This window comes from Rhipicephalus sanguineus, chromosome 4 (genome assembly GCF_013339695.2).
Source record: "Rhipicephalus sanguineus isolate Rsan-2018 chromosome 4, BIME_Rsan_1.4, whole genome shotgun sequence".
In the NCBI taxonomy this organism is placed as follows: domain Eukaryota; kingdom Metazoa; phylum Arthropoda; class Arachnida; order Ixodida; family Ixodidae; genus Rhipicephalus; species Rhipicephalus sanguineus.
This window is the reverse complement of record NC_051179.1, coordinates 51,688,335-51,715,441: the sequence shown is the minus strand read 5'-3', so window position 1 is coordinate 51,715,441 and position 27,107 is coordinate 51,688,335. Positions and strand designations below refer to the sequence as shown.

The 27,107-nt window shown below is 46.0% G+C and overlaps 1 protein-coding gene across 1 annotated transcript in view; it reads left to right on the top strand.

Moving 5' to 3' along the window:
* LOC119391197 (ATP-binding cassette sub-family A member 2-like) overlaps nucleotides 1-26,743 on the top strand; it is a 40,345-nt gene extending 13,602 nt beyond the window's left edge. The window contains exons 9-19 of the mRNA XM_049415190.1: nucleotides 3,621-3,799; nucleotides 7,264-7,398; nucleotides 12,268-12,385; nucleotides 13,907-14,061; nucleotides 15,885-16,040; nucleotides 19,555-19,765; nucleotides 23,670-23,922; nucleotides 24,754-24,816; nucleotides 25,943-25,995; nucleotides 26,232-26,489; nucleotides 26,724-26,743. Coding sequence (XP_049271147.1) covers nucleotides 3,621-3,799; nucleotides 7,264-7,398; nucleotides 12,268-12,385; nucleotides 13,907-14,061; nucleotides 15,885-16,040; nucleotides 19,555-19,765; nucleotides 23,670-23,922; nucleotides 24,754-24,816; nucleotides 25,943-25,995; nucleotides 26,232-26,489; nucleotides 26,724-26,743 — 1,601 coding nt within the window. The remainder of the gene's footprint in view (nucleotides 1-3,620; nucleotides 3,800-7,263; nucleotides 7,399-12,267; nucleotides 12,386-13,906; nucleotides 14,062-15,884; nucleotides 16,041-19,554; nucleotides 19,766-23,669; nucleotides 23,923-24,753; nucleotides 24,817-25,942; nucleotides 25,996-26,231; nucleotides 26,490-26,723) is intronic.
* Nucleotides 26,744-27,107: the final 364 nt, after the last annotated feature.

Here is a 27,107-nt window from a genome sequence, read left to right as displayed (position 1 = left end):
TTAATTACTACTACTGTAATATCATGCTCAAATTAGTCATGTAGACCTGAGTACATGTTTTTTCGAAGTCGAAGGCCACAACGCATTCTCTAGGCCCACCTTTTATTAGCCAGCCCCAAGGGTAGGCGTGGTGTAAAAGTGCGAACGATCTGCCCATTTGTAAAAGAGAAACCGAGGCATAAGTTAGTGTACAAAAAACATGGCTGATCCCTCTGTCATAGGAATCGGTATAACACGAAAGTGAAACGTGTCTTCATAGACGTAGATGAGCGTTTGTTGTGCATTCTTTCGCCCCATGGGCGAAGGAATGAATGCTACAGCAACAAATTGCAATGTCACGCGAAGAACGGCAAGCAGTTCGAAACTTGCAATGCGCTGCTCAAGCAGCAAGGACGCACGGAACAAACATACGCAGTATTAGAGCGAACTGTCACATTTGTAACTTATTTCTGCGTGAGCACCGCGCTCCTTTCGCAATAGCCGCCGCTGCAGTGAGCCAAGTGACCTTCGTTCTCTCAACGCAAGACGTACGAACCACCGCGATCACGAGATAAGCGCACGCACTAGCGACCACGCCCTGTAGAGGCAGGCGCTCGTCGCAACGGCGGCGACATTTAAAGCGCGCTCTTCGAGCCCTTCGCGCCATCTCGCTAGTGATAACGAAAACACGTTGTAACACCGATCTCTGAGTACCGCCACCGGCAAATGGTGTATATAAATAGCTCGCCGTTAGCATTGCGAAGAACGTGCCGTCCGTGGCCGAATCGTTTCGCGCTGCGGAGCGAGGGGTCGTAAGTTCGATTCCCGGTGACGGAACTTTTTCTTCTGATTTTCTTCTTTCTCACTGTTAGTATTTATATTTTACAACGTCATATCCGTGACGGAAATACGTCAGTAGCGCCGCGGTGGACCCCGGCATAAAACACTTCTGTGTTAAAAAGTGCATTTTCCCAGCAGATACTGAAGGGAGAAACAAATTACTCCTGCGCGTTGGTTCCCATTGATACCCCCACACCAAAGTGGCGAACACTCTATGCACAGCCTGATCTTTATCTCACGAGCAGTTTAGTGCCTGACACACGGAAATAACCTTTGCGACAAGGAAGACATTGCATACCTGCACACAGGCGAACACAGAAAGTTCTCACCCCATCAATGCTTGTGAGGCGCGCTGGACAAGCGTGAGTGCTGACGAGCAGTGCGGCCCAGTGTTCCGTATTCGATGCAAAGGCACAAGGTGCCCTAGCGGTGCACTGTTCCAACTGATACCAGCAGATCTAGTGGGTTGTGTTCACCATTAACCAAAGCTTGTGTTCTTTTACAGCGAAAGCTGTTATGAGATCACAAGAAGGGCCGTTTTTGGCGCCGTAGTTGTCCGCCGCCGCCGCCGCCGGTGTCCGTAACTACTATCACTCGAAATAAAAAAAGAAACGAAATAAGTTCCAGAATAGAACGGTTCGAACCTGGGCCCTCTGCGTGGGAGCCCAGTATTCTACCTTAGAGCCATGCCGGTGCTTGAAACTGCTTTGGAAAAGGACCCTATACAGGCTTCATGTTGAGAAGGCTTCATGTTTTCTCCATATTGACGACCGCTTCGGACGCCTGGCAAAACTGCTTAGTCTCCTTGAACATTGCTTTTGTCAGCATAAAAATACGCTATGCCATCATTTTAGCATTAACACATTTAAGCTTAAACAATATTAAAACATTACCATTCGTTCAAACATGCTGACCATGCGAATACTATAGCTAGCGGGAGAACTGCCCCTATGGGAATTGGTAGGGTGGTTGTACTGCACCAGATATGTCACCAAGCTACTATCCCTCGACCTTGGTAACGTGTTTTGCGTACGTTGCGGTTTTTAATGCAACTCGATAAAACTATCAAGATGCCTCTCCTATGTTGAGGAATTACAGAAATGGGAATGGGCTAAGCTTTTTCATTCCGAGGAATTGAAAGGAATGGAATTGCGGCAAATTCTAATTCCCCGGAATGGAATTGGAATGTATTGGAGGCGCCCATTCCGCAACACTGTTCTGCATGGCACTCAAGTGTTCTATCACAGAGCCACGACACCGCTTGAAACCGCCTTGGGAGTAGACGGCGTTGTCAGACTGTCACGTTGACAGTCGCAATATTGCTTGGCAGAGGCGTATGGTCGTACCAGGCGTCACGCCATGTGAATTGTGTGACGAGTGAGTGGTGTAAAGCTTCCCATCCTTTACAAAAGGCCCAGCCATAATTAATAATCATCATCACCAGCCGCAGCATCAAAAGTGTGCAGCTACAAGTACGTGCGTGGTATTGCTTTACAGACACGTAGAGGCAGAGTATGCGTAACGCGGTACAAGTAATCGATTACTTGTAATCAATTACTTATCTGAACGTGTAACGTTCTGGGTAGTAACTGATTACCGGTAATCAATTACTATTTTTCCCCAAAATCTAGTTGTATTCTCTTCTCGGCAGTTCACTTCCCGAAAATTATGCGACCGCTCTGTAGGAACCCTCCGTCCTGTCAGACGGGGGGTCCCTACAGAGCCTATTTTTTAATATTTTCCTTGACCTCACGAGCAACCCCTTACCCGAGCGCCAGCAGCAGCGAAGCGCGACGCTTGATAGAAGACATAGACACTAGCATCGAGGCACTGTGCAACTACTAGCTGGTATGCAAGGTGTTCCTACGTTATAATACTGCCCTTCCCTACACCGCATGCATTGAGAGAGCGTTCAGTGTAGCAGCTGGCCTCTTAACGAGGAAACGTGGAAGAATCAGCGACGAAAACCTAAAAACTCCTGTTGAAAGTTAACGTGGAACATTATATCACAGAAGCCACAGTAAGCCACAGCCTTCACGCAAGCCTCCAGCCTTCTCTCTACCATGCAAGCCACAGCAGTTTGTTGTAGTTCGAGTAATCTTGTGTTATTGCGTTAATAAAATAAAATTTTGAAGGAAAGTAACGCAAAAGTAATCGATTAGACTTTTGTAACTGCTCATTTACTTTTTAGGGCTGTAATTGACCAACTGTAATCAAATACATTTTAAAGGAAGTAACTATCATTGTAATCGGTTACTTATTTTCTGTAACGTGTACAAGTCTGCGGTAGAGGGTACTTCGCAACTGTACCGGCTGTAGGCGCCCTACAAGAGTTTACAACGGATGTGTGGTGCATGTGTGTCGTCACGCCATGACGCAGAAAGGTAGTCGTTTGGTACTCGCTCGAGCTTGCTGGATCGTCTATTACGGGGCTATACTAGTTGTGACGACCGATGCAGCAACCTAGTAGAAGTGTCAGCTAGCTGAAGCGAGTGTTAAGTGTCACAATGTGCTGCTCCCACGTGACCACCCCATACGCGATGACGTCACGACACATTTTAACCTGCTGAAAAACGAAGCTGAAACTGGCTGTAGAAAAGCGTAATATTAAATTATTTGTCACTCTGGAGCTTATTGTAGCATATTTTTCCTATGGTTTCAAAATCCCAGTATTTCATTTAACTCGGGAAAGGATCGTATCATTACAAGTATATTTCAGTGCATTAACATTGCGTTTTGCGCTGATTGGAGCGCAAAGTAAATAAATGACGAACAGGAATGGCTCTCTGTTTTGCGCGTAGACGTGGCCGACTGGAAGATACTGTCGTGGCGAGCATTCAACGTGGACAACCTGCGTCTCGGTAGCTCCTGGCGTGCCACAATCTTGACGTGTATCGCCATGTTGGCCGCCGTGTGGTACCTGACGCACGTGCTGCCTTCAGTATGCGACCACCCGCTGGCCCCTGGATTCTTGTTCACGGTGCGTATACGCTCTGTAATAGACTAGCTCCATCGATGCTTGTAACGGGCTTATTCCGTGGTCATCGTATCTGTGGTTTCTCGAATGGCACATACTAAACCTAGCGGGAGAGTTGAGAGGATAGGTGGTGGGACTGGTGGCATAGTGTTTGGTCACTAGAGGGCGCTTCACATGTTGCCAACATTTTTTTTTTCCCTGGGCCTCTTCAACCCGTATTCTCGATGTAACGGGACACGATGTCCACTTTCTGATGACGAATATGTCGATCCCGAAGGCAGAGCAGCCCGGCAGACTCGATAGATCACGTAACTTCAACTATGGTATATTTACTTGCATACCGCCATCGCTCGTTAGTACTGCTAAAGTTATCAACTGTTGGCTAAGTAGTTACTCATTTCGACCAGCGTTGGCTAAATTAAAGCATATGTTCGCCGTCATAGCACCAATGCAGCCTTCATTCAATCGCAATCCAGTAGTGAGGGGAGTAAAAAATAGTACAGAGCGGAAAGGATATAGGCCTTTGCAAGTATACGGCATGGTTCTTAGGGTGTTTTGGTTGGGAACGTAGACCGTCCCACCAAACTGACGAGGCTGCTTGCAGATTTAGAACGACACTTTATGCAAACACGAAAGAAACTCGCACACCACAGCAATTCACACAAACACAGAATAAACAAGAGTTAGCTAATAAGCGTCACTCATACAAAATATGTAAAGATAGTCTGGGCCGACACAGTCTCACCCACAGGAGAGGCAAACGACTTGGGCGAGGCGATGAAGCACGGTCCTCCTTGGCACTCCTCGATATGAGTACCCCACCGAGAGCCAGGTCTGGGTACCGTTCTCTCCATTAGAACAAAAAAAAAAAAATGCGGCAGATCCCACGCGTTGTGGGAATCGGTTTCATGCGAAGCAGTCAGCGAGTACCTCTATACTGTATTTTACGGCTTTGAGCCGAGCGTTGCGAGGTGGATCCACTGTTTTACAGCGAAAGCTCTTATGAGATCATTTCACCGGCCGTTTTTGGCGCCGTAGTTGTCCGCCGCCGCCGCCGCCGGTGTCCGTAACCAGTATCGCTCGAAATAATAAAAAAACGAAATAAGAAAAAAATTCCAGGATGGAACGAGATTCGAACCTGAGACCTCTGCGTGGGAGCCCAGTATTCAACCTCTGAGCCATGCCGGTGCTTGAAACTGCTTTGCAAAAAGGTCCTATACAGGCTTCATGTCGGGAAGGAACCACATTAGCAGATGCAATATAGCGTGGTAAAAGAGTAAAATAAGCACCAAGCGTCGAACAACGCGAATACTGTAACTAGGCGTCACACAATGGGAATTGCGCAACGAGTAGGTTGTTGAATGCTTCCAACTCATTACAAAGGGCTCTGCCATAATTCTTCATCGTCATCAGGCAAAGCATCAACAAAGTGCGCATAATGCCTTGCATGCGTTTAGCAGGTACCAGTGCTCTCCGTAGAATGACGAAAAATGGCACAGTGCCTGCTGCCCTACATCTCAAAAAGTACAATGATTTAAAGCGTAGTGGGTTCCTCGCAAGTGCACTTGTATTGGTTTCCAAGGAAGCCCATAAGCGCATGATCCATTTCCTCGGGGTCTCAGTAAAGTTCTTCGCCCCCCCCCCGTCTCTCTCCCACGTCAACGTATGGTATACAGCATGACGGGAGAGGGAAATAGCGACCGGGTGTCACCGAATGCAAATTACATAACTGGTGGGCCGTTTAAAGCTTCCAACCCATTACAAAGGGCTGAGCCATAATTCTTCATCGTCATCAGTCGTCGCGTCAACAAAGTGCACATAATGCCTTACAGACGTGTATCTGGTGCCTCGCTTCTCCGCAGAATGACGAATAATGGCTTAGTAGGTGCTTTCCAACTTCACAAAAATTGATTTATGGCGTAGTGGGTACCTTTCTAGTGTACTTGGGTACCTTTCTAGTGTACAGGAGAGCTTACAACGGGCTCTAGAAACGCCGCTCTTCCAGCTTTCGCTGTGACTGTGCTGCGGTTTTAGCGCAGGCCTGGCGTTTTTTTGTAAGTGTTGTGGCTGTATGTACACCGAAGGGCTTACCAGGCACGTCGACAACACTGGCGTTTAAGGGGTAACTTATGGTGCGAAGTAACGGCAGCCCTCACGTTAGAGTACATAAGTCTGTATTATCGAAACTAAATGCACTTTATGGTGAAGTCATGTGAATATCATATGTAACATTCGTTAATGTATTCCTCCGGGCTTGAGTGATGCTTCAATATTGCTGAATCATAGGAATACAAATGTAATGTTTATTAGACTGCTATAAAAGCGGAGCCAACACTGGAACCACAGACGTTAATCTGATATGAGGCCTGTATCGTAGGAGTACATATGTAGTGTTTATTGCTTTCTTGTAAAATTAGATGGCCAGCACCACAACCACAATTGACGTTGCAACGCCATTACGCCTACATAGGCTGTTTTCGGGACCAGTTTATAGACCTGGCGTGGCTCTGTGGTGGAATACCTGACTGCCACGCAGAATGCTAATTGGGTTCGATTCCTGCTGGGATACTAATTTTTGTTCCTTCCATTCGTCGGGTCAACGCTGCCGATGTCGGTTTTTCTTAAAGCTATCGCATTTAAATTATCAATGTCCTCGCCGTTGCTGTGTAGATATAAACTGTGAATCACCTGTGGCGTTATTTTCACGTTGTTCATGTCATGACCTGACAGTCATATTCGTCATATCCTCTTGCCCTCCGATGGCAATTTTGGTCTACACCAACTTAAGGAGGCGATCATGAGAGCACCCAGTCGTAGGCGGCTAGATAGATACGTAGATAGAAATGCTCAAAGTGCGTTGGGTTCTCTAAGAAATGCTTCACATTTAATAATAATATCTGAGGTTTTACGTGCTAAGACCACGATATGATTATGGAGTACGCCGTAGTGGAGGTATCCGGAAGTTTCGACCGTCCGATGCTCTTTAACGCGCACTGACATCGCACAGTACACGGGTCTCTACCATTCCGCCTCAATAGATTGCGACCGCCACGGCCAGGATCGAACCCGCGACCTTCGGGTCAGCAAGGTTAAAATAAGGGGGGTGTTCAACTGCCCTTTATGTACGCGCATGCGCGCATTTGTATGTGTGCGTGTGCATATATACACGTGCAAAACTGAAAAAATTCAGGGGAGTTTGACACCCCCAGCTGCATTTAAAGAGAGTTTACAACGGGCTCTAGAAATGCCACTCTTCCAGCTTTCGTTTTGACTGTACTGCACTTTCCGCGCAGGTCTGGCTTGTTTTTTCTCTCTGAAATATTCTAGAAATTCACTACTTTCAATGCAATAAATGAGCACAATTTTTTTTCGAATACACTCGAGATGGTCGCCGAAATGGCTGGGACGTTTGGCGTGGAACGTCCCATCCGGCAGTCATGCGACCTTATTTGTTCCACCATGTGCAGAAGAACTACTGGTTCCCTCACGCGGTGGAGGTACTCGAAGTCGGGACGACGACACCGGAACAGCAGCCTAGTGCTTACTTCGACGACCTGCCCGAGGGCGTGACCATCGCTGTGTATGCCCACAACCTCACTAAGGTGCGTCGATCTGCAAGCGCTTTGCAAGGCGGTGAGCGCTTGCCCTGCCCATTGAAAACAGTCACAGGGTCTCTTATGCAATCGCCTAAGACGACTCGAAGGCGAAAGCTATCTTCTTTTTTACCCCTTGTCTATGTATTGGTGTTTACATCCCTCCTCCGAAAGTTTTCTGCACCTAGCGTGGTTTTGCACTGCCTCCAGGTTCGGGGGCATCGCAAGTTTTCTGAACCTCACATGGCTTTGCACTGCCTCCGTGATTGGCCCACCTTTGGCCAAGCGACGATGCCATGCGGTGACGTTGTCATGTCACCGCACGCCATGTGAAGTCATAGCGACGGCATGATGACGCCACTAATTTTGGTGATTTGTGACGTCATCACGTGATGATGATTTTTTTTTGCATCACGCCGCCGACGCCGCCGCCCAATTTTTGCGTTTGATGAGGCATCTAAGGCTTTCGCATTGAAATTGCTTACGTGTTTACTCAAACTCCGCCCGTTTAACGCTGTACACACTAGACTAGCAAGGCTCTAAGCGCACACAGACGAAGACGAAGACTGTAGATCAGTTAAACCATGCATTTCAACCAACTAGCCCAGTTTTCGATTCTCTAGCAAGGCTCCTCACAGCAGCTTCTCAGTGGAAACAAGATGAAAAAAAAAAAAAAAGGACGATGCTTTTACGAGCACATATGCGAAATTGCTCGAGAGTGTTAAGAGAAGACTGTTTACTAGGGGTGTGCGAATATCAAATTTTTCGAATACGAATCGAATACGAATATCCACCTTCGAATATCGAATCGAATATCGAATATCAAAGGAAAAATGCCTCCACAGTAACAATATTTTATTTAACATGTAGCTATTAGAAAAAAAAAAACACATTAACAGCCTGACTGGCAACACAACGTACACTGCTATCTCCAGAACACAATGTCCAGGCTAGCACAATGCACATCACAACACAAGCAAATATCACGGCACAATGAAAGTAATGACTTGATGTTATCATGAAGAAATATGAGTTGCTCCACATGATCAGGCAGCAGGTGCTCCCTTCTAACAGAGACAACCCCCCCATGCCACTGAAAAGGCACGCTCGCCTGGAACAGAAGTGGCTGGTATAGGGAGGTAAGGTGCGATCAAAAGTGTGCAGACCACGGGATCGCGTGGCAGAATGCATCGACGCGCCAGCTAGCGACGAGACGCGACGAGACACCTGCTGCAAGGGCGCATGCGCGTCCCGTCTTATCACTTGTCTTCTCATGTGGCTCTGTTGGACGCGGTTACGGCGCTCGTACTCAAAACGACAACTGGGTGTCGCTTTCTTTGCTCCATCGAATCTGTGTCATTCTTTTACGTAGCGGCTGCGACGGGGCCGGTTCAACACCGGCTCGCGTTGTTATTGACACCGGTTGATTAGGATACGTAAGCATAGCGAGCATCGCACAAGCTGACGAAGCAAAACGCACAAAATTAAATTTTCTCAGGCCAGCTTGCCTTTGTCGGGCTGACCCAAGTTGCACTCAAATGAGCTTAGTTCAGTCAAAGTTAATGTAGCCGAAATTTATCAAATGTAGTCGAGCACTTTATGACCTAAATAAGTGAGGTGTAAGTAGGTTTAGTTAAGCCCAGTCCAGCTTGGTGTTTTCATGTTAAGCGAAGTTAAGCTTAGATGAGCCCAGATGAGTCGAAATAAGTATAGCCAAATCTAATTAGGCAAAGTTGATCATGCTCATCTTTAACCTAGCCGTGCAAAATTAGCCTATACAAGGCAAACCTTATCGGGGCCAATTAATCTAGGTCGACTTCCCCATGAGCCCACTGAAGTCAAGGCCAGGAAGATACTAATTACTCTTTACCGACTCCATACTAATTAGGATAATTTACGTCTAATTAGTGCGAATTATTGTGAACACTAATTATGACTAAATATTAGTCTGAAATGCTGCTAGAGTATCCTCTATACTGGAATTTCACGTGGCATAATTAAGGTAAATATGCATAACTAATCTAATTAGGCAAACACCAAGGTAATTATAAAAACTCTGATTAAGCTTGGTTGGTCATAGCATGATCAAACCAATTGGATTATGGTTAGCTTTAATTAGGCAACATCTTATTAAAACACAAATAATTAACGTAATTGAATTCGAATTCTCATGAGCTCAGAGAATCCAAGCTCAGCAAGATGCTGATTACTCCTGACCGAGTCGAGTCTCATTTACCTAAATATAGATCTAATTAGCCTTAACATTATTTATAAATATTACCGAATAATGTGCGTGACATCAAAGCCCACCCGAAGTACTCGAGTTTGATGTCGCAGAATTATGCAAATCACGGCTCGATCCGCCTACTATAGACATCTGTTGCTGCATAGGACGCTTTTGAGAGTAAAGGTGTTTATCAATTAGGCGTAACTAGGCGTAATTTGCATAATTCTGCGACATCAAACTCGAGTACTTCGGGTGGGCTTTGATGTCACGCACATTATTCGGTAATATTTATAAACAATGTTAAGGCTAATTAGATTTATATTTAGGTAAATGAGACTCGACTCGGTCAGGAGTAATCAGCATCTTGCTGAGCTTGAATTCTCCGAGCTCATGAGAATTCGATTTCAATTACGTTAATTATTTGTGTTATAAGATGTTGCCTAATTAAAGCTAATCATAATCCAATTGGTTTGATGATGCTATGACGAACCAAGCTTAATCAGAGTTTTCATAATTACCTTGGTGTTTGCCTGATTAGAATAGGTATGCATATTTAGCTTAATTATGCCACGTGAAATCTCAGTATAGAGGATACTCTAGCTGCATTTCAGAATAATATTTAGTCATAATTAGTGTTCACAATAATTAGCACTAATTAGACTTAAATTATCCTAATTGGTATGGAGTCGGTAAAGAGTAATTAGTATCTTCCTGGCCTTGACTTCTGTGGGCTCATGGGGAAGTCGACCTAGATTAATTGGCCACGATAAGGTTTGCCTTGTATAGGCTAATTTTGCACGGCTAGGTTAAGGATGAGCATGATCAACTTTGCCTAATTAGATTTGGCTATACTTATTTCGACTCATCTGGGCTCATCTAAGCTTAACTTCGCTTAAGGGGGGACACTGTGCCTGGTAACGTTTTTTACAGTTCTTTACCAATTTAAATGAAACTCGTTGAGTTTATGTGTATTTGTGTGCTGATTTCAAATATGCAATTTTTTTTTTAGTACTATATGTATTTTTTGAATTCCAGGTGCCATTTTGGGAGCCATAGTTTGCCTAAACTGAGAGAGTTGCAAAGTAATTAAGCACATCAGAATGACCTGAAATGAGTACAGAGTGCAAGAAAACAAGAATGGATGTTTTAAGTCCATTTGAACAAAAGTTGTGGTACGTTGAATATCTGTGGCTGAAATCCCAGCTTGGCGTAGACTAATTTATAATGTTCGTCGTGCCATAACTTTTGTTCAAATGGGTTTAGAACATCCATTCTTGTTTTCTTGCACACTCTACTCATTCCAGGTCATTATGATGTGCTTAATTACTTTGTAACTCTCTCAATTTAGGCAAACTGGGGCTCCCAAAAAGAATATGAAATGTTTGATATTTAAAAAACTACATGTTATACTAGAAAAATAACTGCATATTTGAAATCTGCACACAAATATGCATAAACTTGGCAAGTTTCTTCTTAATCGATAAAGAATTAAAAAAAAATTTCAGGACCCATGTCCCCCCTTAACATGAAAACACCAAGCTGGACTGGGCTTAACTAAACCTACTTACACCTCACTTATTTAGGTCATAAAGTGCTCGACTACATTTGATTAATTTCGGCTACATTAACTTTGACTTAACTAAGCTCATTTAAGTGCAACTTGGATCAGCCCGACAAAGGCAAGCTGGCCTGAGAAAATTTAATTTTGTGCGTTTGGCTTCGTCAGCTTGTGCGATGCTCGCTATGCTTACGTATCCTAATCAACCGGTGTCAATAACAACGCGAGCCGGTGTTGAACCGGCCCCGTCGCAGCCGCTACGTAAAAGAATGACACAGATTCGATGGAGCAAAGAAAGCGACACCCAGTTGTCGTTTTGGGTACGAGCGCCGTAACCGCGTCCAACACAGCGACATGAGAAGACAAGTGATAAGACGGGACGCGCATGCGCCCTTGCAGCAGGTGTCTCGTCGCTAGCTGGCGCGTCAATGCATTCTGCCACGCGATCCCGTGGTCTGCACACTTTTGATCGCACCTTACATGGGGCAATGCTTTGGCAGACTGGGGTATCTGAAGGTGCCTGCAGTCCGACACCAGTCACATGGGTCACTGTCTTTCTTCGGAAGTGGTCCCGCATAGTGAACGAGTGGTAGTGGGGCACGTTACGGCCGCATAATATTGAAAATGTACGGTTACATGATCGCCATAGCGCTGCACGTCGGAGATGCACCAGCAATAAATCATACGTATTGGGGCGCTCGTCGCAGGCAGATATCGTGCCTCCGTATACTTACGATGTTTATCGCTCCTCTCGGCAACGTTTTTAGCAATACGAACGCAGTAGAAATGTGGAAGACGAGTTATTTTATGCATGATAATCGAATCGCATATTCGAATTTTTCGAATAATCGAAGTTTACAAATATTCGAAACTTTTCGAATACACGATTTTCGAATCGAATACGAATATTTCGAATGTAATATTCGACGAATATTCGAAACTTTCGAATATTCGCACACCCCTACTGTTTACTAAAACAAACCATGTTATGCAGTTGGCGATACGCTCTTTCTGGACATAATTACGTTTCGTTATTTTACCTATCAGATTTTTCATTTGGCGTAAAACCGACACTGTAGTGTTTCTTACGCAGGAATACGCCAAGATTAAGGCCCTGAACAAGGTGAGCCTGAAGGCGCTGGACAACCAAATAACGGTCATCCTCGGTGCAGACGGTGCAGGCAAAACGACACTGCTGAAAGTTCTATCAGGTACGCACTAACAGGTAACAGGTAACAGGTACGGTCAGTGCATGGTAGCACGCTAAACTTTTGCAAGTATGACATTAGTCTTCCCAGCGCATTGGCTGCGACGATTTAGGACGCACGCTTAAATTTTGAAGTCGAACTGCCTGTAGCCGGTCAGAACCTAATGTAAGCTCTGCCCACGACCGCCACTGTCCCACCCAGAGAACATTTCCATACGTGCCGCATCTAATTGCATTTGCTCAGTTCTTGACGTCAAGCACCTTTGGCGTAATTCAGGTAGCCGATTTTCTGAGAGACATGTTCGCGTCACTGATTTTCGGTCGAAAACTTGACCGTCCTGGCGAATTTCAGTAAATATTTCGACATCACATACATAGACGTTTTCCTTGTACTGTTCACCGCGTTAACAAGAGCAGGAGATCCCATTTCAGTTTACGACTACGGGACCTCCTTGTGTATATACTTATCATGTGTTTATCCATTTGTTTGACTTATAACTGATTCTGATTCTGACATCACTGCTCTGGGAAACATAATATTTCAATTAGGAACGACGAACCTTTAATTATCAAAATCGTAGTATGTGCATTAGAAGCGAAAAATTACTAATGGTTAGAACAGAAACCACCTATCACCACACTCTTGCACCATTCCTAGCGCGCCGCAGTTAGGGGGGCGGAGCTTATATCTATTCCTAGGTTGTGTAACCAACAATAGAAATAGTGTACACATGCTCAAATTTCGCAGTTGACCTGCCCAGCAATACTATATACATGTTAAAGTAAAGAAATCGAACTGCCTAGTATATGTATACTACTTCTTCAGCCAGCAGAGATCATGTAGACGAGCACCGAATTCGAGAGATGCATCGCACAAGTTTGATAAAAAAACACACCGGCGTTAGTTAATATCAAGCAGACTTGCCTGACGCACGACTTCGATAAATTGTGAAATGAAACGCCATTGTATGTCGCTGCACACTTTGAGGCCGGATATCTAAAAAGTGACGCTATCACTCTTTGTGCTAATATAATGATTCACTTTTGTAACTGCAACATGCGTACCGCGCCGTGCGAAGCGGCTGGAGCTGGTGGGCGCGCTTTACGAAGGGGCGCAGCGCTCCGCCGGTGCCACCGAGAACCACAGACCGAACGACTGTTTAACGGATGCAGTCACCATGCATCGCGAATGATCTCGCCGCCCTCACTGTCACCCTCACCGCCAGCAGGCATGCGCTCCGAGTATTCGCGTTTCGATGGCCGAGCACTGCACACTTATGCAGTCAAACGCGAAAAGCGAATGCTACTTCACCTAGGCCGATTTCGCCCAGCTCAGGCTGCACTCCCGCTGCTTTTGCGTGCTGTATTATCGCTTCGCCTAACTTGTTAAGACTGGGCACTGTTTTGAATTGCTCACCAGCCTCTATTCCTTGGACATTCGGTAGTTTTCTTTTATAGATTCCGCGTGGGAGAACAAGTTATGAAAATTTTGTTTTCCTGGTGCGATTCGCCGTGGATTTTGCAGGAAACGTTCCTGTGACTTCGGGTCAGGCGACGGTGTGCGACATGGACGTGGTGCTGTCGAGGCGCCTGATTCGCACGGTGGCCTCGTTCTGTCCCAGGGAGGCCATGTTCAGTGTCGATATGACCGTCTGGGAGCACCTCCTGCTCTACGCTGTGGTAAATTTTGCGGCACCCTTTGTTCGAGACCGAGGGAACGCGAGCTTTGTTGTGTTGACACATTTAAAGAGACACAGGTACTCTCTTTAGAGCTTATTGTACTTTCGTCGGAGGATATACTCTTGTCGAAGAGACACTTTGAAGTTTGAAGTTTATTCAATATTTAGTACATATACAGTATATAAACTTTTTAGTACAGGAAAAGGTCCCATAGTGTAAACACTGTAGGGGGACCTTATTATAATGGTAGAAAAAAATAACATTAACAGCAGAAATTGAAACGGTAGAATATACATAGTACAAAGTTACTGTTTCTCACGACAACTTTCTTGTTGTCGTGAGTTCTGCGTCCAATATGCGACGCTCTTCTGGCTATCACACCTCGTTCTCTGATTACGCTTTCACCGTTAACTACTAGAGCTACCACAAGGGTTTGTTTAATCATTTAGCATGGAATTTAGTCGTCGGGATGGAGATGTACCATCAATCATCAAATTTGGGGTACATCCACGTTAAACGGTGCTATAGCTGCCAGACATCAATATACATTGTGCAAACTCTCTTATATCATGTACAGTAAACATTCAGTTACTTCTGTAAGGGCACGCTTTACTTTCGTGTTATCCCGATTCGTATGACGGAGGGATCAACCACGTTTTTTCTTTAAATTTTAAAACTAGAATTTGTTACGCCTTGTCCAGTCACAGACTTAAAGGTTTGAAAGTATTGCTTTTGGCGGTTTTTACTTGAATCATAACACATTGTTCTTGTGTGGCCCCTGTTTGTTTATATGATTATGCATATTTGTTTGTTTTTTCTGCTTGTATTCCTGTGTAACGTGTTTGAAGAAATGTTATATTACTTTCGCCTTACTTGTCCAAATGAAACCATCGTGTAAGAATACATTTATTTGTTTGTATATTTTGCTTGTCATTTAGTCTTCTTATGTTTGACATGTACGAATACATACGTGACTGTTATATATCTCTTTTTTCCCGTTTCCTATCTCATATACCATGTAACAAGAGGCCCCAGACTCAGTCAAGCTACTGACTGTAGATCTTTTGTCTGACGTCACTCATAAACCTTGGCAGAATAACACCTGAGTTCGGTTTTTGTTCCGATTCTGATGCGATGCCGGTAATCGGAGCTCATAGAAGTATGATGGAGCTGAAGAACCTTTCGAGGAGGCATATTATAAGAGAAAAGACTGACTGGGGAACACAATTAAATGGCATTTTTAACACGTAAGTGCGTATTAATCGAGGGCAGTACCAATGAAGCAAGCGCGACCTCCTATTCCGAATTCGCGCGCGCATCCAAAAGCAAGATACGTATGAATGTACAGGGTCGTGCAATATGCACGCAAAGCGGGACGACTAGCTGACAAGCAGGCTTCTCCTTGCAGTTACCCTTATTGCGGAGAAGCCATTCTAAGGCCACCGCTGATACACAATATACGCTCTCCCGAATATAGGCATTGTTTAGTTCGCATTGCAAATACACTCGTGACTTTCATAACGTTGGGAAGCCGTGAGTCTGGAAAGCTTGATTAGAAGGCGCTTTTTAAACAGTAAATTTATGCTGTTTTCTTAGACCAGATTCATCGCGCTACCCAAGCGCGAGTAGCCTTGCAAAGTCTGGCATGCAAAGCGTGATATTATTTGTGAGCATCCCGCCGACTACGAATCACGAGGGCCGATTACTTTTGCATCCACCACGACAGAGACGACGTCGTGATTATTTGTGTGACACGGTGTGACCGGAATGAATTGTCGAGTCGTGTGAGAAGTTAAAAGCGCGGCCACTTGTGCGTTTTGCAGCTCAAAGGGGTGCCGCTCAGGAACATCCGGGCGAGAGCGAAGGAGGTGCTGTTCGAGACCGAGTTCAACGACAAGGTGGAGTCGTATCCTCACCTTCTCTCTGGAGGCGCCCAGAAACGGCTACAATTGGCCATCTCGCTGCTCAACAAGCCTCGTGTGAGTAACGGGAACGCGTTCCGGGCCGGAGAAGCTCGCTGCTTCTATGGCCAGCGTACTACGCAGTCTATTCCGGATGTACAGATTCCGGATAAAGTATTTAAATGAACTGAGCACGAAGAGAGCTAGGACTTGACAGCGCTCCTGTCGTCCAGTCCTGTCTTTGCAGTACATTTTTCTGTACTATGCAGTCTATCCCGGATGCACCGATTCCGGATAAAGAATTTCAATGAGCTCAACACGAAAAGAGCTAGGACTTGAAAGCGCTGCCGTCGTCTAGTCCTGTCTTCGTCTTCGTTGTTCACTGCGTTGTTTTTGCAAGCACGCACAAAGGAAATTAATAAATCAAAGTACCGCGTGGGAAGTAAACACGAACTTCAAAAGCAGCTTTCGGTTAAAAATCAAAAGAAATCATTTTCCGAGATGAAATTGGGGAAACATTCTCTGACTGTGCTAATTCAGCATATTTCTACTACAATGAGCATCGTTCCATTTTTCAACCCAGTCCTTCATGAGCAAGCTAACTTGGTTGCATTATTAGCAGTGTCCGTTTGGAAAGCCAGGGCAGCATCGTGGCATATTTACACTCGCACTCCCGTAGTAGTTTCTTCCTTTTTGCTGTATTATCGCATAGAACTAACCACATCGAAGTAAACCCTGTTTGCAGTCTCAAAAGCCTCTAGTGGCGTTCGAGTGGGACATAACCATGATTTTCTAAGGCTGCAACCAAGACCAAATATACTCTAGAACATAGTTAAGAAAAAGTGTATGCATTATCTGAAGTCTATTGTATTTACTCGCGTCATACTAACTGGCTGATGCTGGTTAACTGTTGGGTAACGGCGGTTTTTCTCGATTGCTGTTTCTTGGTTAGTGCTGGTTAACTGCTGGCTAGCGTTGAATACTGTCGGCTATGCTCTCGTTTAAGAGGGCAATGAAATAATGCGTGTGTACAACTATGCATCTGCCCGACTACTTTAAAGGAGTCCTGCACGATTTTTAGACATCGTAAAAGGGATGTTTTTCGTTTCTTTGGTGTGCTGTGTTAACGCTCTCCAAACACCAGAGTCAGGCAACACATATAAAATATTTAACTTTGATTTTAAAGTTTTCGTCGCTGAGAATCAGCAAGCCAGCTCCACCGCAATGGACATTATCGCGACGAGTCAAGACCAAGGAGGTTTAATATTTTAACCTCCTTGGTCAAGACAGTTCCACTAAGTTTGCGAACTCTGCGTCCTGCATGCAGCCTAAATCGCAGAAATCACTGTCGGGGTCACTGGACGCCAATGAACTCATCGTTGCTTACGTGCAACACGAGCAGAAGACGGATCTGCCGCTAGTACGTTGCGAGTTACGGTCTCCCCGTGACGTCACACTGCCATGACATGTCACTGAGAAGCCACCCCTTCAATATAGAAACCGAAAGTGTTTTTTTAAGGTAGTGTTATTAAACGTATATTCGATATATTCCCAAGCGCCACAACACTCTTTTTAGGGTTCTCGACACCAGTGCTTTTATTTGGAGCGACAATCCCAAAATACTTAAAATTTGTGCCAGTACTCCTTTAAAGGGACACTTAAGACAAATCGGGAAATTTTAAGTGCTCGTTGTACTTTGTTATACAGAATATTAATGAGAACTAACAGACCATAATGTCAAGGAAAGTACAGGGGATGTCATTTGTAGTAATTATGATGCAAATGTAAAGAAAGTAAATTGGACGAAAAGACGATAGTTATCTGTTCGGCCACTTTACTTTCTTCACATTTACTTCATAATTACTACAAATAACATCCCCTGTACTTTCCTTTGCATTATACAGTGAAACCTCGGTGATACGATCACACTTCATACGAATTTCGGGGTGATACGAATTTTTCGTAGGTCCCGGTCAAGGCCCATTGGCCTGCAATGTAATGGAGTACGGTTATTGCGAACCGATTTTCACCCAGCGACGTCTGATACGAGCGTTCGCTACCACACAGGTACGAAGAGGTGCTGTCTGTCGCGGAAGACGCGCCAAGCACGTGCGAGCGCGGGAACGCGAGCGTGGGCATACGCGCCGCACCGCCAAATCGTCAGAATCACGGTGTAAGAAAAACACATTTCTTACGGTCAGAATAAACCTTCAGAGACGCGTCACGGCTTCCGAGTGCCGCAGGTCACAACGCACCTGGTTCATTAATGAAATGCGCGCGTACGGGCCGTATATTAACGAGTACTGGTATGATCGCCGACATCAAAAAACTTGAATAACAATCATTCAGGATTCTTCCAGACGTTGCCGCAGCCCTGGCAAACAATAAATGAATATGTACGCCAGCTTTCTTTTGTCGCATGCTAATTTTCCATGCTTTCTGGTGATACGAATTTCGGATGATACGAATATTTTTGTTGGTCCCGTAAGGATTCGTATCACCGAGGTTTCACTGTTGTCTGTTAGTTCTGATTACTGAATGCAAATAACATTTTGTCACAATGAAGCGTCACTGCTCGAGAACGTTTAAAACGCCAATATTATGCAGTGCATCGCATTAATAATCGTAAAATCAAGATAAATGTTGGACACGATTTGCGCCACCAGCGAGACATTATGGTACTATAGCCCGATGATGTGGTAAACCCTCAGTACAATTAAGCACTCGCATTACCCGTGATAAAAAAAGAACACGTCAGTGCATTACAACTGGCTGGAGCTAAAGTTCCTTTTTCACGCGTCTTCTCGCGGCAAGAGCGGCGCTTTTCGTATTGTGAAAGGGTAATTTTCCAATGCGAGAGAAATAATAACTGCTAGGGCTTTACGTGCCAAAACTACTATATGTGGCGTAGTGGCGGACTCCAAATTCGTTTCGGCCCCCTGGGGGTTCTTGAGCGTGCACCTAAATCTGAGCACACGGATGTTCTTTGCATTTCGTCCTCATCAAAGTGCGGCTGCCGCGGTAGGGAATCGAACCCGCGCCCTGCGGGAGAGATCTTTCTTCTCTTTTGTGTTCCTTCAATACGACGTTTTGGTGTTTCATATGCGCCAAACCAAGCAAGCCCAGGTCCGGGTTAATTGGCGAAACATGAGAGAGACCCTCGCCCTGCAGTGGACGTAGTCGGGATGATGATGATGGTGATGATGATGATTTGTATATGATGTTTTGGTCGCGTGCGGTCATCTTCGAGTCATGTACTATGTTACCTCCTTCTGAGTATTTCCTGCTGGCATTTTTACGAGAAAGTGATTGATTGACTGATTTATTTATTTATTTATTTATTTATTTACTTACTTATTTATTTATTTATTTATTGAGCGTGAGCTGCCGTCGCCTGCCGACGCGTCGACGTGTTGCCGCTCGCAACCATGCGTCGCGAGCCCGTGCCGAGTTCACAAAACATCTGTTTCGTAGGTTCTTTGACACATTGGTAAGCCGGCTCCGTTAATGATATGTCCCGCTTCGTGATTGGCTGAAATGTTCTCTTAGGAAATTTTTTTGGCGTGAGACGTTTTTGTGAATACGGGCCCAGGTGTTGTTCCTGGACGAGCCCACGTACGCGTTGGACGAAGAGGCGCGCCGCGAAGTGTGGACCCTGCTGGAGGCCATCCGCTCCAGCTGCGCCATCGTGATGACCAGCACTATGACCGAGCAAGCGGACCTGATCGGCAACCGCGTGGCCATCATGTCGCACGGACGCGTGCGCTGCTGCGGGACGCCCACATTTCTCAAGCAGGCGCACGGTGGGTTCCTCGTATCTGCTTCGCACGTTGACGTGTGTGTGTGTGTGTGTGTGTGTGTGTGTGTGTGTGTGTGTGTGTGCGTGCGCGCGCGTGTGTGTGTGTGTGTGTGTGTGTGTGTGTGTGTGTGTGTGCGTGTGTGTGTGTGTGTGTGTGTGCGTGTGCGTGTGCGTGTGCGTGTGCGTGTGCGTGCGTGCGTGCGTGCGTGCGTGTGTGTGTGTGTGTGTGTGTGTGTGTGTGCGTGTGTGTTAGCAAAGTCACATGGTCCCTTTTGCATTTGCGTAAGACGAATCGAAGGCGAAAGTCATCTTCTTCTTTGTTTTAAAGCGAATGCTGTATATGGCTAGGCGAAACGAAAAACCGTTCGCCACATGTTTCGATAATGGTCTCCATTGGCTGCACCGTTAGTTACGTCGTTCTCTACGTTGCACCCAAGCGCGCGCGCCATTGGCTACGCCGTCAGTGACGTCGTCTTTCCGTCGGACCAAAATTGGTCGGACCCAAGCATGCGCGCCATGGCGGGCGTATGCTAAGCGGAGGCGGCGAGGAGCATGGCGAGGAAGCGGCAGGGCCGGCAGAGTATATATAACGTCAGCATGGCAATGGCGCAACGCATTCGCCGGGGCCAACGCCCGCTTTCGGCGGGAGTTTCTCCAGCGGCACTTCGGCTGCGGGTGTGACGTCTGCGACCGCCTGTGGCTCGACAGCAACCAGGCTACGATTGACTGGATCCGGTCTCAACAACGGAACAATGCCATGGAGGTACTGACGCGGTGATTCCCCAGCTGCTCCCGACGTCGGTCAGTTTCGGGTCTGTGGGACATGCAACGGATCGCTAATCAAAAGCAGTATGCCACATTTAAAGGGGCCCTGCAACACCTTTCTTTGTTATATTGGAATAGTCCCATTATTGACGTATGACTCTTCACGAGCCATATGCCGCAAAAATTTTTCGAATCCGTCAAGTCTAAGTGGTGTTACCAAATTATAGAGATCACGTTCCGCAGCTTTCTCTCTCAACTCAACGCAGCGAGCGCGCGGAAAGCTGCGCGCGGCGTGAGGGGAGGAGGGGGGGGCGGAGGTGCGAGGAGGCGACGTCAGCGCCGGCGGCATTTTTTTCATTTTTTTTAGGGGTGTGCGAATATCAAATTTTTCGAATACGAATCGAATACGAATATCCACCTTCGAATATCGAATCGAATATCGAATATCAAAGGAAAAATGCCTCGACAGTAACGATGTTTTATTTAACACGTAGCTATTTGAAGAAAAAAAAAACATTAACAGCCTGACTGGCAACACAACATACACGGCTATCTCCAAAACACAATGTCCAGGCTAGCACAATGCACATCACAACGCAAGCAAATATCACGGCACAATGAAAGTAATGACTACATGTTATCATGTAGAAATATGAGTTGCTCCACATGATCAGGCAGCAGGCGCTTCCTTGTAACAGAGACACCCCCTGCCACTGAAAAGGCACGCTCGCTTGGAACAGAAGTGGCTGGTATAGGGAGCTTTGCAGCTTTGCCAGACTGGGGTATCTGAAGGTGCCTACAGTCCGCCACCAGTCACGTGGGTCACTGTCTTTCTTCAGAAGTGGTCCCGCATAGTGAACGAGTGGTAGAGCGGCACGTTACGGCCGCATAATATTGAAAATGTACGGTTACATGATCGCCAACAGCGCTGCACGTCGGAGATGCACCAGCAATAAATCATACGTATTGGGGCGCTCGTCGCAAGCACATATCATGCCTCCGTGTACTTACGATGTTTATTGCTCCTGTCGGCAACGTTTTTAGCGATACGAACGCAGCAGAAATATGGAAGACGAGTTATTTTATGCATGATAATCGAATCGCATATTTTTTTCGAATATTCGAAGTTATCGAATATTCGAAACTTTTCGAATACACGATTTTCGAAGCGAATACGAATATTTCGAATGAAATATTCGACGCATATTCGAAACTTTCGAATATTCGCACACCCCTAATTTTTTTCTCTCTGGCGTCTCGGCGCAACCACGTGGTCTGTGCCGCCACTTCCGGTCGGCTTGCGTCGTTCTCGTCGTGCGGAGTCGATCGCGCTGTGTATCGCGCGTGCTTGAAAACTGCGCGTCGGTTTGGTAATGTTGGGTGTGCACCTCGAACGCCGTAGTGTTTTCATCGCTCTGCCAACCATGGAAGCAAACCTGCGCGCTCGTTTGGAACGAATGACAGCTGAGATTGGTTTCGGCCCATACTCCGATACACCGCCTCGTAAGACGGCACTGGCAGACGACCCCGAAGCGCCGCCATTACCGGACGCCAGCATTGTTATCGGAGACACGCTGCGCCCGTGCCTCGGTCGGTCGTGAGAACGTGCCGACGATGCAGTTCTCAGCTGACGAGGCAACACTCGAACGGCTGCCACTCTCAACGGCAACCGGCGATGGTCAAAAGCACAGAAATGTTCACGTTTTCGGCACTGCGCTTGGCGAAGAAAACGGAACCACGCAACTACGAGCAGACGAGCTGTCGGTGAGACCGGAAGTGCTAATATTAATGTTTGTTCGGTGTTTTTAACGCGATAACATAATATAAACATACATATTATCTACTTATTGAACTCAAAATTAACAACGAAAGTAATAATGAGGGTGTTATCGTGATTATAACATCAGCCAATGGTGGAACTGCCGACAATCGCGTCATATTTTGCGGACTAATACATCATTTGTCGAGAGAAGAGGGAGCGATTTTCAGCTGACTTTGAGAATTTATTGTAAATTCCAGGCCGTGCGCATCGCTATAATATTTGGCTCGCGTGTTCTCGGGAGCCTCGACTACCGATCGGCAGCGCTTTTTGAGCATGCTCGAAAAGTGTTGCAGGGCCCCTTTAAGCCCCGTTAACGGCTACGTTTAGCCACCGATGCCTTCACATTTGCCCAGGCTCAACGTCGTCGAGGAACGACTAGTGGCCCCGCGTCTGTCCAAACACGGTCTATTGCTGGCAGGAACGCAAGCAGGCGGTGTTCGCAAAGACAACGCAACTCGGCAAGCCAACGGCGTTTCCAACTTTGTCTGCCCACGAAGTTCATTTGGACCGCTTAATTGAGCTGCTCGAACTCATCAGGGTACACGGCGACGGCACGCAACGCTGGTTCGCGCAGGAGATGGCGTTCCTCGAACGCGTCGAACTTCGAACCAATGATCCTGAGGCATGTGCGATACACGTCAACAAGCTCTTCGACGTCATCCTCAACATCCTCAAAGACCGGCGGATTTCGCCGTTTAAACCATACCAATAATTGAGAAAGGCTTCAATACAACGTCGGGATTAACCCACTGCTTAACACCGGGGCCGCACGCTTCAGCTTCGCTGGTTAACTGTATGTACGGAGTGCGTGGGCGGTGATTTTTTTCTTCTCTGTCCTCTGTTCGTGCCTGTGACACTGTGCACATGCGGTCTCTGCCAAGACAGCATGTGCACAGTGTCACAGGCACGAACCACGTGGTCGCAATCTGGAATGGTGAAATAAAGCACCATAACTTGGGACAAATATAAGCAAAGAACATGAACAGCTTGTTGTGCTTGTGGCTATTAACTTCTAAGTTAAGGCTGCTTTTCCCGTTAAAAGAACTGTGGGTCTGGGTTTAACACACAGGTAATTATGAAGGACATTGTATCCGGTCAATTTCTGATCACCTGCGGTTCGCACTGGAAAGATATGGCACGCAAGCATTGATTGATTGATTGATTGATTGATTGATTGATTGATTGATTGATTGATTGATTGATTGATTGATTGATTGATTGGTCGATCGATCGATCGATCGATTGATTGATTGATTGATTGATTGATTGATTGATTGATTGATTGATTGATTGATTGATTGATTGATTGATTGATTGACAGGAACGGGCTACGAGATACGGTTCCCGAAGACCAAGAATGTCTTGGACGTCCAAAACAAACTGTTGGAGATCGTTCAGCAGCGCACGGCACAAGCGCGGCTGTCGCTGACACCCCGCAATCTGATCATCTCGCTGGGCACACGGGAAACGCGCGGATTTACCGACATGTTCAAGCGTATCGAAGAGTTCTGCCAGGACCACGGCATCGATGACATCGGCGTCACCTTCACCACGCTCGAGGACGTCTTCATCAAGTACGTGCATCGCTCGCCCCTTCTTCTTTTGAGAAACACCCCTCGCCTCTCTCCGTGTTCCTAACTCTCAGCAGAGAGATGGGGGGGGGGGGGGTTAAAAGTAAGAAGCCAGCGGGCATAGAGTGTAATCAGCTTGCGCGGGACAGGGTAAAGGGGTATTTATGTGCAATGCACATAATTAACCTTATGATGATAATATCCTGTGGAAAGGGCAACATTGCGTCAGTCTATGTAGCGTTGCGAAAGTCCTTAGATACTCAGTAATTGCAATAGAAAGGCGGCGCTAGTTATGTGAATGCTGCTTGAACATAGGTAGTCTGTGCGCTTTAGCTGACGCAATTTTCTGGAGCACATGTAGTCGAGAAATGCTTAATTACTGAATTGTGAAGCGAGGTTATTGATAGGAGTTGGCATGCAGACACGAGCACAAGAGAAGAAATCAGAACAACACCTGCGTTTGTGTTGTTCTGATCTCTTTTATGTCCGTGTGTGCACCACAACTTGTTGTCATAAATCCGTACCAATTAGCTCAACTTTTTATCGTTCTAACTTATCGAATCCTGTGATTACGGCGTGTGCCTTTCATGAAAACTTTAGGACAACCGTATTCGAGGACAGCTCTGTTTCATCGAACGTTTCTAGAGTGTCATTGTATCCCGAAACGTTAATTCATGCTCAAATTCGACGCCCAATCACGTAATTCACAGACGCGCCTGACATCATCCGCGAAATGCATCCTTTCGTTCGAAGATGTCTTGACTTGACGTGACGTTGCAGCCGCGCAAGCGGTTTGTAGAAAGGTGGTACTCACTTTTTTTCTTTGTATTTCAGGATGTCTACCGAACCGGACAACATAGACCTGAACATTGCCACCGATATTGAAAGTAAGCACTTGTACGTGCCATTCGATTAGACACGCGCTATAACTGGTTTACATTCTTCGATTTTCAACGCGAACCGAAAGCTTTGCACAAGTAAAGGTTTATAAATATAAATAAAAAAGTCTGATTAATTAGAGACGGCTGGGAACAATGCACCAGTGGTCTGATTCGTCTAAATTGCGCCATTCGAATTTAATGGTTCCATTCGGTATAAGTTTAACTCCCGGTTTATTTTTTTACTCATTATAGTGATTCAATCAAATCGCACCGAAGGCTCACCAAGCGCTCAGCTTCTATCTGTTGTTAAATAGATTCCCCGACACCCACTTTCTGCCTAGTTTTGATTTCCTATACTGCTCGTTCGACAATTATTACATCCTAGCGACTTTACCATACCATGGAAGCTTGGGAACGTAAAGACTGCGCAACGAGCAGTGAAACTGAAAAACTAAGAACATTAGGACGCAAGAAGACAGTAATTATAAGAGATCTAACACATGGTAGCTGATATTCTATAGTCGAAATTAAGAAGAAGAAAAAAACAGCTGAACAGACCACAGGACAGGAGATTTATCGAATCGTGTTCTAGAGCGAGGGCCAAGAGAAGGAACGTGCAGTCTAGGGCGGCAGAGAAGAAAATGGTCCGATGAAATTAAGAAATTTACAGGTGTAAATTAGAATCAGCTGTAGGCAAAGAAATGAGGAAGATTGGAGAGCCCTAGGAGGACCGGAGAAGAGGTTGTCCTGTTCCTGATATGAATGAATGAATGAATGAATGAATGAATGAATGAATGAATGAATGAATGAATGAATGAATGAATGAATGAATGAATGAATGATAGTCCATCCGATCCTGAGTAAACTGCCACGGCCTCGCTTCCCGTTGACACTCGGAGTAATTTGGTGATAACCTGATCGCGACCGCGCTTGCGGGTATTCACAGAAGACATGTGTGAAGTCATATAACGATCAATAACTTACAAGCCATCGCAGCAGAGGGCTACACGTGTGTTAAAGCGGTTCCTACGAACAACGAACCTGCGTGAGCGACTGGAGTACTGAAAAGTCTCATCCTGCGTTGCGAACAGCAGCAACCCGCTTTTTACATTTTCTTGTGCTTTCCTCTGCCATTTCGGCAGGGTGTTGATAGGTGTCAGGACAGCCGGTGTCGAAGCCTCCAAGATCAAGAGGCGTTTCGCGACTTTTCCGCTAGGAAAAGGGCGCATGCGCCCTGCACCGGGAAGAAAAGCTCGTGTACCTGTGCTCTGTTTTCTCTATTTCCTTATTTTTCCGGTACCTTATCCCACCTTACAGTGTAGTGTATCAAACCGGATATACATTACGGTTACCATTCCTGCGCTTCCCTTCTTTCAACTCTTCTCTTTTGTAATCTGAAAAACTGATAACTGATGCCAATTCGTTTCGCAGTGAGCCATCCGCAGGCGTTCTGCGACGAGCCCCTTCAGAGGCCCTCCTTTGGCGGCCAGATGGGGGCGCTGTTGTGGAAGCGGCGCGCCATGCTTGCTGTCGACCGTGACGCCCCCGTCATGGTGTACGTCCTGTTCGTCGCCATGATGTTCGTCATGGAGTACGTGCAGTCCGGACCGGGCTGGCTTGTCGAGCTCTTCCCGGATTTGGTGTCGCCGCCACGTGACACCTTCTTTCTGCGCCAAATGGCGAACGCGGGTGGGCTATGCACGCACGCTTTCCTAGATACATTAGTGTCTATATACTACACTCTGTTCAAGGAGAAACTCTTTACTCTGACAGTGTCATTTTTTGAAGCTATATTGTTTAGAAAGTTTGAGCTCGTCTGGCATTCCGTTATACACAGCTCCGTCTAACTACAATTCACACCAGCAGCAAAGTTGCACACACACACAAAAACGAACTCTCTCATTGTTCTAACATGTTGATTAGCGTACCAGTGTGCATACTAGTGTGTTAGTGTATCGCTGCTATCATTCTGCTGCGAGTGCTGCTGACTTGTACAGTGAGTGTTTATTTTCTGAGAACAAGTTCGCCCAATAAACAACTTGACCGGCTTGAGTTGTGCTTCTTCACCGTCACAATCGCGCGACGATATAAAGCTTTAAAACACCAGCAAGAAAGCTCACCTTTGCTGTCGTATTATCCAGTTTCAGGTGAGAACGAGAGTGTATTAAGCATACGAGAATACATTGCTTCTACGAAACGTTGCCCTTTCTCTCTTTCTTTACTCTTCTTTCAATCTCCCCCATCCCTTCCCCCTGTACAGGGTAGCATACCGGTTATGCCAAACTGGTTAACATCCCTGTCTTTCCT